Raw genomic sequence first — 12,981 nt, 5'->3', positions numbered from 1 at the left:
CTTTTTCCCTCTTGTGTGGGCAAACGTGCATTTTCCCTGTCCTCCATGGGAAGGGGCCTGAAGCCGCTGAGCTGGCAAAGTGGAACTGTGTGGTTATTGCAAGGCACAGGCCAGCCCCAACCTGCTCCTGGTGCTCCTGGTGCTCTCTGCCAGCCCACAGCACAGCACAGCACAGCAGGCACTCGTGACATCCCACCCCACCCTGCAGCCAGCACTGTGGACTCCCCATCTCCGTGTGTAGGATCCTCTAACTCCCAACCTGACCCCAGCAACTCCACGTTCTACCCATCCCCAGTTCCTGAACTCTACCCCCTAAGGTACCTGCTGTCACACCTCCCACCTGTGCCCCTGTCCTGCCCCGCTGCTGTCACACACCCCTGCACCCCTGCTCTGGCTGCCAGCCCATCCCACTCCTGCCCAGTGACCAGCTCAGCCCCAGTGCCACAGGAGAGGCTCCCCACTCGTGTGCTCTGCAGTGGTGACAAAGGGGACGTGCCCATCCCAGGAGGGAGCACAAAGCCCCAGCAGGAGCAGAGTCCCCCCAGGACAGAGGCAGAGAGCTGGCTCTGCTTTCCTTGAGCACAGAGTGCCAGTGGCAGAGGGAGGCACTTTGCTGGAATTCTGGTGGGTTTATCTCTTTTTGTTCTTCCTTCTTTTTGCCTCCAAGCTTCCCATTCCCAAACACTCCCAAAGGAAGTGAGGTGACACAGTGCAGGAGCTGGGAGGAGATGCTTTTTGGCAGAAGACTGGAAATTAAATAGGAGTAAAGGCAGGCTGGACCTTTCTCCTGATTCCCACCAGAGCAGAAGCTCCTTTTAACCACTACAAAACCCAAGCTGAGGCAGTAACAGCTGGAGCCCAACACACACTCCTACATTCTCCCTGTCCTACTCTTCCCCACACACAATATTTACAGGCTATAAAGCTGCCCACTGTCCTGGCCACCCTTCCTCTCCATCTGCCAGCAGTCAGTCCAGTGTTGTCCCAGTTTGGGATGTGCCCCAGTGCACTGTTGGGTGAGAGCGACGGCGGCCCACGGCCCCAGAGGAGTCAGCTGGCCACAGAGCTCAGGGGAGCTCGTCCCATGCAGAGTCTGTAGGCAGGGGGGCAGCCTGCTGCTGTCCCTGGAGCTCCGAGGGGCTGTGCCAGGCCAGGCCAGTGCCAGGCTGAGCCAGGCCAGTCCAGTGCCCAGGGCCACCTATGTGGGCACAGCGGTCTCCAGGCTGCGCCGGCTGTGCCGGAGCTTCCTCTTGCTGCTGTACAGGGCCATGTCCTCCAGGGCTGAGGGAGCTGCTGCTGATGGATCCCCTGCTGCCAGCGCCTCCTCCTCCTCCTCCTCCGGCTGCCCGTCCTGCTCCCGGGGCACTGCAACGACAAGAGGGGTTTGGATGTGAGGACAGAGCCCTGGGCTGAGTCAGAGAGATCCTAAGGAGAAATCCCAGAGAACTGCAATGACAAGAGGGGTTCGGATCCGAGGATAAAGCCCTGGGCTAAGTCAGAGAGATCCTGAGGAGAACTGCAATGACAAGAGGGGTTCGGATCTGAACACAAAGCCCCGGGCTAAGTCAGAGAGATCCTGAGAGGAAATCCCAGGGCACTGCAGCGACAAGAGGGGTTTGGATGTGAGGACAGAGCCCTGGGCTGAGTCAGGTGAGGAGAAATCCTTCCCTGCTGGGAGGGGGTGGTGAGGCACAGGCTGCCAGGGGAGCTGTGGCTCACACCAACCCAGTCTGGTGGAAGGTGTCCCTGCTCAGGGCAGGGGTGGGACTGGGGGGTTCTGAAAAGTCCCTTCCCAGCCAAACCATGCTGTGATTCTGGCAGCACACAGCTGGCACAGCTGGCACAGTTAATGCAGATGTTAAGTTATCATAGGATGGCCATGCTGATTCTGGCAGCACACAGCTGGCACAGTTAATGCAGATGTCAAGGCTATCATAGGATGACAGAATGGTTTGTGTAGGAAAGAACCTTAAAGCTCATCCATTCCACCCCTGCCACAGGCAGGGACACCTTCCACTGTCCCAGGCTGCCCCAAGTCCTGTCCACACTCACTTTCAGAGAGGTGTTCCAGCGCTGGATTTGGGACAGCACTGGTCTCAGTCACTCACAGTAACCCCCTGGTGACCCACAGCTCATGCAGGGAGCACTGTGGGTGCTGGGGAGGATAAGCCATGGGTGAGAAGACTGAATGTGACTGAAGTGCCAAGCTGCATGGAACACTGAGTGTCCTGAGTGTCCTTCTGCTCTCCAGAGCAGGGATCCACCCTGGCCCAGCTGGCCAGGAGGGCTTCAAACTCAGGGGCACCACATGCATGGTGGGACAGCTGCTGTGCCTCAGGTGCTGGAATGGGAGGATCCAGACCCTTAGGAAAGGACAGGGACAAGGAGGTGAGGGTCACCCCCTGTGTCAGGCCCAGCTGGATGCAGGTGGCTGCTCTGAGGAGTTCACCAGAGCTCACAGGGGACACTCCTGACCATGGAAGGGTGACATTCCTGACCATGGGCAGGGGACATTCCTGACCAGGGACAGCTGACATCCTGGGATGAAAGCACAGGCATTGCCACTGGTATGACTCCAGAGATTCCCGTTTTGTGTTGGCATTTTGGTGGGAAAGAGCCTGCGAAATGCAAGTCTGGAGAAGAACAGGATGGATGTGAGTCTGTCACCATCATATTGTCTGAAAAATCCTCTTTGCCCAGGATTCTTCTCCTGGGAAGCTGAGAAGCTTCAGAGCAAAAGGAAAACAATGTTATCTCCTTTGCTTCTCCTGTGTTTTGCTGCTTTGGAATGTGGGTGTTTCATTGGTTTCATGTGAATTGTTTTAACTTAATGACCAATCACAGCCAGCTGTGTTGATGCTCTGGAGAGAGTCACAAGTTTTTCATTAGTATCTTGTTAAACCTTCTGTAAGTATCCTTTCTCTATTCTTTAGTATAGTTTTAGTATAGTATTCTTTAATACCATATAGATCATAAAATAATAAATTAGCCTTCTGAGAACATGGAGTCAGATTCATTCCTTCCTGCCACGGGGGACCCCAGAAAATGCCACACAAGTCCTTGGAGTGGTGACGTGGCTAAAAAGGCTGGACAGCGATAAATTAAAGCCACAAGAGGGCAGAGAGTGTCAGAGCTGCAGAGTTCATTAGCCAGCAGCAATTAGGGCAGGGGCAGGATGGGGAGGTTCCTGTGGCAGCTGCTGCCCACAGCAGACAGCCCAGGTGGGAAGGGAGCACAGGGAAATGCAGCTCCTCAGGTCCCACAGGCAGGTTTCCAGTAACAGGAGCAGCATAAAAGCATCAGGGGAGGTTCTGCAGCTTCAGGTTACAGGACTGGGAAGCAAAAGCCTCAGGTGATCTGGAGAAGTTATGCCACAGCAAAGGGAACACTGATGGTTCCACCCTGAGAATGCTGCTCTGCATTCAGTAACTCCATGGCCTCACGGAAACCTTGGGACAAAGGTTTTTAAATCCCTTCAAGAGATGATGACCATGAAGCCAGAGCAGAGAATGGAAGGAACTGTTTCTGCATGGGCAAGAGGACAGGGATGTGCGGGGAGGAGTGAGATGCCAACACTTTCCTGCAGTTGGATTTCCTCAGAGCTCCTGGTGTTATCGTTTGCTAGCACAAGGTTTCAGAATTGCTGTGAGTCAAAAAGCCATGATTCCATGATCCAGGACCATTCTGATTATGCTGGCTGGAATGCTGCTCTGCCGGGCAGTGAGAGGGGATGGGGGGCTTTGAAAAAGCCAGGAGAGCTGACTGGCATCCTCACCTCCATCCTTTCCGGATCACTGGGGAAAACCTGCCTGTCTGTGTGCCTCACACACATCACAGGTGATTTCAGCATTGCTTCAGGGCTCAAGGCTGGGTCTCTCGTGAGCACCACATTTTCCTTCTGGCTTTCATCCCATGTGAGGGCCAGCAGAGCAGGGACAGGCAGCAGTGAGCTCTGGGTGCCCTGAGCAGCAGCTGCTGCTCCCCAGCCCTGCCCTGAGCTCTCACCCTGCACTGCCTGAACAAACACCCTCAGGAGAATCACCCAGAGCTCACAGGATGGCTCTGAGGGATGAAGAACAGATCCTGTTCTCAGGAAAGCAAGTTTGTGTAGAGTCCTGCAGCAGAACCTCCTTCAGGAAACAGCTCAGCCGTGGCTCAGCTGTCTGGGATGCAGCCTGCACTCAGAGGAATTGGTCAAGATAAAAGCAACTGTTTTTTTTTTTTTTTTTTAAATAAAGGAGTGAAACATGCAAAAAGGGTAGAAGCAAACCAGCACCAACTGTTAGAGGCTACACAGCACGCAGGCTCTGCCCAGGCCCTGGAAGCAGCTGGGTGAGGCTCAGATGTGTGTTACAGGTGGGACAGACAGACACAGCCCAGCTGGACAGCCCAGAGCTCCAGCTGGACATCCCACAGCCCAGCTGGACATCCCACAGCCCAGCTGGACAGACCCACAGCTCCAGCTGGACATCCCACAGCCCAGCTGGACATCCCACAGCCCAGCTGGACAGACCCACAGCCCAGCTGGACAGCCTAGAGCTCCAGGTGCACACCTGTAACTCCTGCTGACCGAGGTGGTCACTGCCCATGGGTGCACCTTGGATGAATTCACCTCCACCATTCCCTGTTCCATCAAAAAGGAGCACCAGGGAGCCCCTGCATGAGGGACACTGAACAGGTGACAGAGCCCAAAACCTCCCTGCCACATCCTGCTGCCACTCCACTCCAGGACAAAGCTGGCATGAAAACCAGGCATGCTTGCAACACAGCACACAGATTAGTCATCACTGAAAACAATGCAAATGTGCAAATCTCCTACCCAAAATGAACGTGGCAAGTATGGAGCTGTCATTCTAGAACAGACAGAACATGGCATTGCTTCAGGCAGCACAAGGTGAGGGGCTCAGGGGGTCCCACAAGGCAGGAGAGCCCTCCAGACCCAGAGCAGGGACAGCCAGGACAGCCAGGACTGCCTGGGCTGGGCTTACCTGAGTTACTGCACTCATCCACGTGCCTGAGGTCATCAGCTGCATCAGGGGACTGCAAGAGAAATGGGACCAGTCACACCTGGAACAGCTGGAACCCTCTGAGGGGACAGTGACACAGAGGGGACACTGCCCATTTGGGACACTGCCACAGAGACTCCAGCTGGAATCCCGCGTGCCCCCAAACTTGGTGTGTGCAGGAAGGAGAGGAAGAAACACAAAAGGCACAAAGAGTAGAGAGGGAAGAGAAAGGCAGCGAGCTACAGGAGGGGAGATTTGTGTGGGAGATGAAACAGAAATCCTTGCCCGTGGGTGGGAAGCCCTGGCACAGGGTGCCCCTGGACCCCTGGCACTGCCCAAGGATCCCAGGCTGAATGGGACATTGAGCAGGAATTGTTCCCTGTGAGGGTGGGCAGCCCTGGCACAGGGTGCCCCTGTAGCCCTGGCACTGCCCGAGGATCCCAGGGGTGGGATTTAAGGTCCCTTCCCACCCAACCATCCCAGGATTCTGTGAACCATTGCACCCACAGACACTGCCTGAGGATTGGGAGGCACCTCCCCAGCTGCAGCAGAGCCAGGGCTGTCCCTGGGGAATTGGGGCGGTCTGGAGCCACCACAGGGCTCAAGCAGCCAGTCCCAAGCCACCTGGGACAGAACTGCAGAGGGCACATCCCAAAGGAGGGCACTGGAGAGGGCACATCCCAAAGGAGGGCACTGGAGAGGGCACGTCCCAAAGGGTGGCACTGCAGAGAGCACATCCCAAAGGGAGGCACTGCAGAGGGCACGTCCCAAAGGAGGGCACTGGAGAGGGCACATCCCAAAGGAGGGCACTGGAGAGGGCACATCCCAAAGGGAGGCACTGCAGAGGGCACGTCCCAAAGGGTGGCACTGCAGAGGGCACATCCCAAAGGAGGGCACTGGAGAGGGCACATCCCAAAGGGAGGCACTGCAGAGGGCACGTCCCAAAGGAGGGCACCCCAGGAAAATGAGGGATGATTCCAGGAGCAGAGCACCACCACGAGGGACAGGTGTCAGTGAAGAACAGACACCAAATAAAGCAGAACTGCCTGAGAATCCTCACAGTGCACTCTGCCATGGCCAGCCTGCCTGCAGTGACACCTTTGTGTCTGCAGTGACACCTGTGTGTCCCATGTGTGTCTGCAGTGCCACCTTTGTGTCTGCAGTGACACTTTTGTGTCTGCAGTAACAACTTTGTGTCTGCAGTGACACCTGTGTGTCCCATGTGTGTCTGCAGTGCCACCTTTGTGTCTGCAGAGACATCTTTGTGTCTGCAGTGCCACCTGTGTGTCCCCACAGCGAGCTGTCCCCCAGTGTGGCAGTGCTTGCTGGCTCTCCACACCCTGAATCTGCTTCATGCTCTGCACGCAGAACTAAAAACCCACCTGAACCCCTCAGACACTAAAAACCCACCCAAACCCTCCAGACACTAAAAACCCACCCGAACCCCTCAGACACTAAAAACCCACCCGGACCCTTCAGACACTAAAAACTCACCTGAACCCTTCAGACACCAAAAACCCACCCAGAACCTTCAGACACTAAAAACCCACCTAAACCCTTCAGACACAGGAAACCTGCCAACTCAGCTGTCACCAATGCCACCAGGGCCTGACTGACCCAGTTTAAGCTCCCAGCCCCACAAGGTTGGTTCCAGTGGCCCCCAGAGCAGGGCCAGGGGTCAGGGTCACCTCCAGAGCTGGCAACCCATGACAAAAGAGCTCAGAACAGCCCATGTGAGGAGGGAGAAGCACCTCAGCATGTCTCTCACCCTCAGAACCAGGTGTTGACCCCACAGCTCACTGCCAGCAGGGTTACAGCTTGAGAACACCCAGCTGCAGGACACAGGCACAGCCCAGCTGCAAGTTACATCTGCTCCAATGTGGCATTTGCTAGCCATCATTTCTGTCACCTTTTCTTCCCTTTCTGTTCTCATCTTTCACTTAACACTATTTCAGGAGCCATTCTGGTGAAGCTGCAGATGTTTTCTATCTGCAAAGCTTTTGTCATTCATTTTAAATCCACCTGGACCAACCCTTCCCTGACTCCTCTTGGCTGGAAGCTCCAGGCAGCCCCCAGTTTCCAGCAGGACTGGTGTCCCTGCCCCAGGGCTCTGCAGAGGGCTCCCCAAACCCCTCAGCCTCAGCTCCTGCACCAGAGCAGGGCCTGGGCTGTGCAGAGCGGGCTCAGCATGCAGTCTGTACCTGGATTTCGTAAACAGGTTTGGAGGAAGGAATAGCAGCAAATTCCCGGTAGTCAAACTTCTTTTCAGACATTGACTAGAAGGGACAGCAGAGGGGAAGAAACAGAGAAGAGAGAGTGAGGGAGAGGAAGGGCTGGAGAGGCAGCAGCACAATGAGCAAGGCAAGCAGAGAGCCCAGCAGGGGCAGAGGGAGAGGCAGGAGAGCCTGGGCTGGGCATGTGGGACAGAGCCTGGGATAGAGCCTGGGATGTGGGACAGTCCTGGGACACCCCTGGGATGTGGGACAGTCCTGGGACACTGCCCTGGAGCTCTCCTGGGGGCAGGAGGGGTGTGAGCCCCAGAGGAAGCATCCCCTGCCCCAGTGAAACGTCAATGCACTCCAGGGCAGGGGGCAAAGCTGGTTCTGAGGAAATTCATGGCAAGGTTCCTGACAGCCAGGGCAGAGTCAGGATCTCACCCACGGCTGGGTTATGGGGTGGCCTGGCAGGACAAGGCTCCCTCTCTGCTGTTGCTTTCCCTGCCCTGTCCCACCAGTTCTTACAGGGCTGTGCAACACAGCCCCATGGCTTTTACTCAGGGCGAGGAAAGGGAAAATGCTGATTGCAGCTGCAGGTCTGCCTTGTGCTCTGGAGAAACACAGGGCCAAGGTCTCTGAGGGGAAGTGAAAGGCTTTCTGAACCAGGAAAGGCTTTCTGAACCAGGGAAAGGCTTTCTGAACCAGGGAAAGGCTTCCTGAACCAGGAAAGGGCTTCCTGAACCAGGAAAGGGCTTTCTGGACCTGGGAAAGGCCTTCTGGGCCTGGGAAAGGCTCTCTGAACCAGGGAAAGGCATTCTGGACCAGACAAAGCCATTCTGAACTTGGGGAAAGGCTTTCTGGACCTGGGAAAGGCTTTCTGAACACGGAAAAGGCTTTCTGAACCAGGGAAAGGCTTTCTAGACCTGGTGTAAAACTTTGTGAACAAGGAGGTGAAGCACCATGGAAAGGATGGCTCGATAGAACAGGGGACAGAGAGCAGATGTGCCCTGGGAGCTGCAGTAAAGGAGGGGGCTCCTCTGGCCAGGAGTTTGGCCAAGTTCCATCCACAGACCCCACTCCCTTCCCTGCACCATTCAGCAAGTACTGAGAGGGACCCAGAGCTCCCAGCAGAGCTGAGCAACCAGGGAATGGCAGGATTTGGGAAGCGTGATAAAGGAATGGCAGGGTTTAGGAAAGGTGACAAAAGCAGGCAGGAGAACACCACACCAGCCTGAGCAACCAGGGAATAGCAGGGCTTGGGAAAGGGGACAAAGGCAAGCAGGAGAACATCATACCAGGGAGTGTCAGGGTTTGGGAAAGGTGACAAAGAGAACACCATACCAGCCTTCCTGGGGAGGTGACGTTCCTGGGGCTGCAGTCTGCAGGGGGGGACAGAAGGGCACAGTCAGTGACTTCCCAGAGGCAGGAAATTGCCCCCATAAGCAGGGCATTGCCCCCATAAGCAGGGAATTGCCCCCCCCAGAAGCAGGGAACTGCCCCCAGAAGGATGGAATTGCCCCCAGAAGGACGGAATTGCCCCCAGAATGAGGGAACTGCCCCCTGTCCCTGCCCCGTACCTTCCATGGGTGTGGGTGACGGCGTGGGCGCGGGGGACGGCGACTCTGCCAGCTGCTCCAGGGGGCTGCGCTTCCTGCCCTCCTTGGACTTGGCAATGACCATCTGGGCCTTGAGGGCATCCTGCTCCAGGGACTTCATCCTGCCAGGAACGGGGAGAGGGGTGGGACAGGAGCTGTGAGTGCTGCTGAGGGCACAGGGCCACCCCACAGGGCAGGGACAGAGCAGGGCACAGTGCCACCCTGCAGGGCATCCTGCTCCAGGGACTTCATCCTGCCAGGAACAGGGTCAGGGGTGGGACAGGAGCTGTGAGTGCTGCTGAGGGCACAGGGCCACCCCCTCCGGGGAGGGACAGAGCCCCCCGGTGTCCCCAGGGCAGGCAGGGGCACAGCTGGGCTGTCCTTTGCCACCCCCAAACACACCTGGGGGCACCTGTGCCACACACACAGAGCCTGGAGCTATGGACCAGCACACCGTGGGCAGCCCCAGAGTGCCAAAAACAGGACAAGGACCTGAGCTGGGAACAGAACTGTGAGGATCAAACACACAGAGCCTGGAGCTATGGATCAACTGGGTGCCAAAAACAGGACAGGGACCTGAGCTGGGGACAGAACTGCGAGGGTCACACGAGCAGGATCAGTGCTGGGGGCTTCACTGTCCCCTTGGTGCTGCACCTGAACCCTCCTGAGCCAGCTGGAGAGCATGGAGGCCAGGCTGGATGGGGCCCTGAGCATCCTGGGATAGTGGAAGGTGTGAAAGGAGGTAGAACTGGGTGATCTCTAAGGTTCCTTCCAACCCCTCTGGGACCCTGTGACACAGCTGTGAAACATCAGGGGTATCTGTTCCTTCCTTCCTCCCCACAGCTGTGAGACATCAGAGGTTTCTGTTCCTTCCTCCCCATCAGCCCCAGCACCCCCTGCTCTCTGGGGTCACACCAGGGCCCAGCCTGGTCCTGCCCCAGGAGCCCCCAGCCAGGAGCATGCAGCTGTGGCAGGGCAGTGCACACCTGGATTGGTCTCCTGACCCTGGCCTGGGGACACAGACAGGAGCATGCAGCTGTGCACACCTGGATTGGCCTCCTCCTGCCCCAGGGGTGGCTCTCGAGGGCTGGCTCTGCCCTGGGGCAGCAGCAGCAGCAGCTGCTCTCTGCCTGGACTGGTACAGCCTCCTGGCCAGGTCCTGCTCGTACTGCTTAACACTGTCTTCAAGGGTTGAGCATCTGAGGAGCAGCAGGAGGAACAGGAACAGGAGGGATAGGAAGGACAGGAGGGACAGGAACAGGAGGAGGAGGAGAGGAAGAGATGATGGTGATGAACATCGCAGCAGACAAGAACAGGAAAAGAAAGAAACAGATACAGCAACAAACCCTGGGCAGGGGAAACTCGGCTCTGACACAGGGCAGCCTGGGCTGGGCTGGTCCCAGGTCTGATCCCACCCAGCCTTGGGCATGGCTGGGGCAGCAGGAGCCCCTGGGGCAGCCTGGGATGGTGCCCAGGAACAGCAGCATCCACCAGTGCCCACATCCAGGGGACCAGGACCCCATCCAGGGGACACCTCCCAGTGCTGGGAGGGACCAGGAGCAGCTCCAGCCCCACGGAGGGACCAGGAGCAGCTCCAGCCCAATGGAGGGACCAGGAGCAGCCCCAGCCCCACGGAGGGACCATGAGCAGCTCCAGCCCCAGGGAGGGACCAGGAGCAGCTCCAGCCCCAGGGAAGGGACCAGCTGTGGCTGTCCCAGGATCCCTGGCAGTGCCCAAAGCCAGGCTGGATGGGACATTGGGAATTAGGAATTGTTCCCTGTGAGGGTGGTTTGGCCCTGGCATAGGGTGCCCAGAGCAGCTGTGGGTGCCCCTCATCCCTGGCAGTGCCCAAGGATGGGGCTTGGAGCAGCCTGGCATGGGGGAAGGTGTCCCTGCCATGTCAGGGGTGGCACCAGACTAACCCTCAGGTCCCTTCCACCTTCTGTTCCGTGGTTGTGCCAGGGGCTGTGTGTGCTCAGAATCCCTGTGTGAGCTGGGGCTGTGTGTGCACAGAGCACAGGGGTGCTGGGGAAGGGGCATCCCCCATCCTGGCAGGGCCCTGATGGCACAGGGACAGCAAGGAGAGCCCAAGGAGGGCAGAGTGAGGGTCACGAGTGACAGCACAGAGCAGAGAACTGCAGAGAAGCAAAGACAGGAGGTCAGAGAGGGAGGAACAAACCCAGTGGGGTGGTGGGGCTGAGCCCCCGAGTGGGACAGGGCAGCACCTCCCCTGCAGACAGGACCTGGCCACACCCCTGTGCCCATTCCAGAGCTGGAAAAGGGGCCCTGAGAGCCCTGGATCCTCCTGGAGATCTGGGGCAGCAGGGAACAGTCCCTCCTGTCCCACAGAAAGGGACAAGGGCCTGCAGTGCCAGGACAAGGGGGAAGGAATGGATTCCCACTGCCAGAGGGCAGGGCTGGAGGGGACCTTGGAAAATCCTTTCCTGGCAGCCCTGGCACAGAGTGCCCAGAGAATCCTGTGGTGCCCCTGGATCCCTGGCAGTGCCCCAGGCCAGGCTGAATGGGATATTGGGAAGGAATTGTTCTCTGTGAGAGTGGGCAGGCCCTGGCACAGAGTGCCCAGAGAATCCTGTGGTGTCCCTGCATCCCTGGCAGTGCCCCATGACAGGGTTTGGAGCAGCCTGGGGCATGGGAAGGTGTCCCTGCCATGGCAGGGGTGGCATGGATGGCACTGATGTTCCCTCTCCCATGAACCACCCAGGGACTCTGTGCAAACCAATCTCAAAGAAAATTGGCTCAAAGGCCCAGAGCATCAGTGCAGCTCTCACTGAGGATCTGCTTTGCAGTTCTCCACTCTCAGAGCCCCTGGGAACAACAGCCCCAGGATCACCCATGCACCAACACTGGAACTGCTCCCAGTGATCCCCCCAGTCTTTCCTAAACCCTGTCCCCTCCAGGCCTCATCCAAACCCCAAAAGAGAGCTCACACTGTCCTCTGAATGTCTCCCACAGGAATATCAGGAGAAGGAAAACCATCAATAGGAGCAGCCTGAGTGATTTTGGGAAGGAATTCTATGATGCAGTAAATGTCTAGACTGGCTTCAAGTCTTAAGTTCTGGATTAGGAAGTTCTCTTTCTTCCAGAACAACTTTCAGTCACTCTTCCATGGCTGATGGAACAGCTCATGTGGGTGAGAATGGGAATGGCCAGATCCTGTCATTCTTGGCTGCAGCAGGATGTCCAGCCCAGCAACACTGGAAATGAGAAATTCCACTTTTCCTTTTGGATGTGTGACATTGCAGCCTCAGTGACACCATTCCAAAAGGGGTACAAACAAGGTGGGAATGGTGTGTGAGGGCAGGACACAGCCAGCACAGCACCCAGCTGGGTTTGTGTCCATGGGGAGCTCCCCTGTGCAGGGCTGGGCAGCACTGGGGGAATCACAAGGGACAGGCTCAGCCAGGGCTTGGACAGATCCTGCACAGCCTCCCTCAACATCTGCCCCTGAAAGGGTCCCCATTCCCTGGTTTTACACCCTTCGGGTGCCAGATGTGCAGGAGCAGCCCTGCTCTGTGAAAGGATCCCCCATTCCCTGGTTTTATTCCTTTAGGAGCTGCCCTGCTCTGTTGAAGGACGCCCATTCCCTGTTTTTACTCCTTTAGCCCCCAGACATGAAGAAGCTGCCCTGCCCTGTAAAAGGATCCCCCTGTGAAAAATGCATGTATTTTATGATTGGCTTTTCGCAAATATTAAAATGAATATTATATGTGTTGTGTTAGAAAGTAATGCCATATTAATTCTCTTAAGCACTGTGTTAAATATAGTTTGAGGTTATAAAAAATGTTAAAATAGAAACTATGCTATGTAAGATGCTTTATTTAACAGAAAGGGCTTGCAGTGAATAGCAGCCACAGGACACCTGAATCTTTCAGAGAAAGGGAATTTGTTGCCTGCCTATCAGAAGAAACGAACTTCTTCCAGCCTTGGAGGCACTGTTATGATTAGAAGGAAGAAGCTGACAATGACCAGACAGAATCCTGTGTTTGAATAGAATTTATACATAATGTATGAAGTGTATGAATATGCAATGGGCTATTGTTCTTAAGGGTTAATCCTCTGTTAGCAGGGGTCCTTTTTTGGGCTCGTGATGCCCAGAAAAGGTACCCGGACGTTCGTAACTTTTTGCTTTTATTGTCTCCTATT

General features: G+C 56.4%; 1 protein-coding gene across 27 annotated transcripts in view; it reads right to left on the bottom strand.

Annotated features, from left to right (window-relative positions):
- Positions 1–1,046: 1,046 nt before the first annotated feature.
- Positions 1,047–12,981, bottom strand: part of SCRIB (scribble planar cell polarity protein) — a 127,074-nt gene continuing 115,139 nt past the window's right edge. For 22 of the 27 annotated variants that reach the window (XM_074559280.1, XM_074559288.1, XM_074559358.1 and 19 more), the window contains 6 exons: positions 9,864–10,016; positions 8,800–8,939; positions 8,564–8,601; positions 7,208–7,282; positions 4,989–5,040; positions 1,047–1,365 (listed from right to left, as the gene is read on the bottom strand). In XM_074559280.1, coding sequence (XP_074415381.1) covers positions 1,199–1,365; positions 4,989–5,040; positions 7,208–7,282; positions 8,564–8,601; positions 8,800–8,939; positions 9,864–10,016 — 625 coding nt within the window. In that variant the 3' untranslated portion in view covers positions 1,047–1,198. Of the gene's footprint in view, positions 1,366–4,819; positions 4,854–4,988; positions 5,041–7,207; positions 7,283–8,563; positions 8,602–8,799; positions 8,940–9,863; positions 10,017–12,981 lie in introns of all 27 variants that reach the window. The other 5 variants (XM_074559375.1, XM_074559399.1, XM_074559341.1 and 2 more) reach the window with 5 other exon arrangements.

This window comes from Zonotrichia albicollis, chromosome 1 (genome assembly GCF_047830755.1).
Source record: "Zonotrichia albicollis isolate bZonAlb1 chromosome 1, bZonAlb1.hap1, whole genome shotgun sequence".
NCBI lineage: Eukaryota > Metazoa > Chordata > Aves > Passeriformes > Passerellidae > Zonotrichia > Zonotrichia albicollis.
The sequence above is the reverse complement of the archived record's forward strand: the minus strand, read 5'-3'. Positions and strand labels throughout refer to the sequence as shown.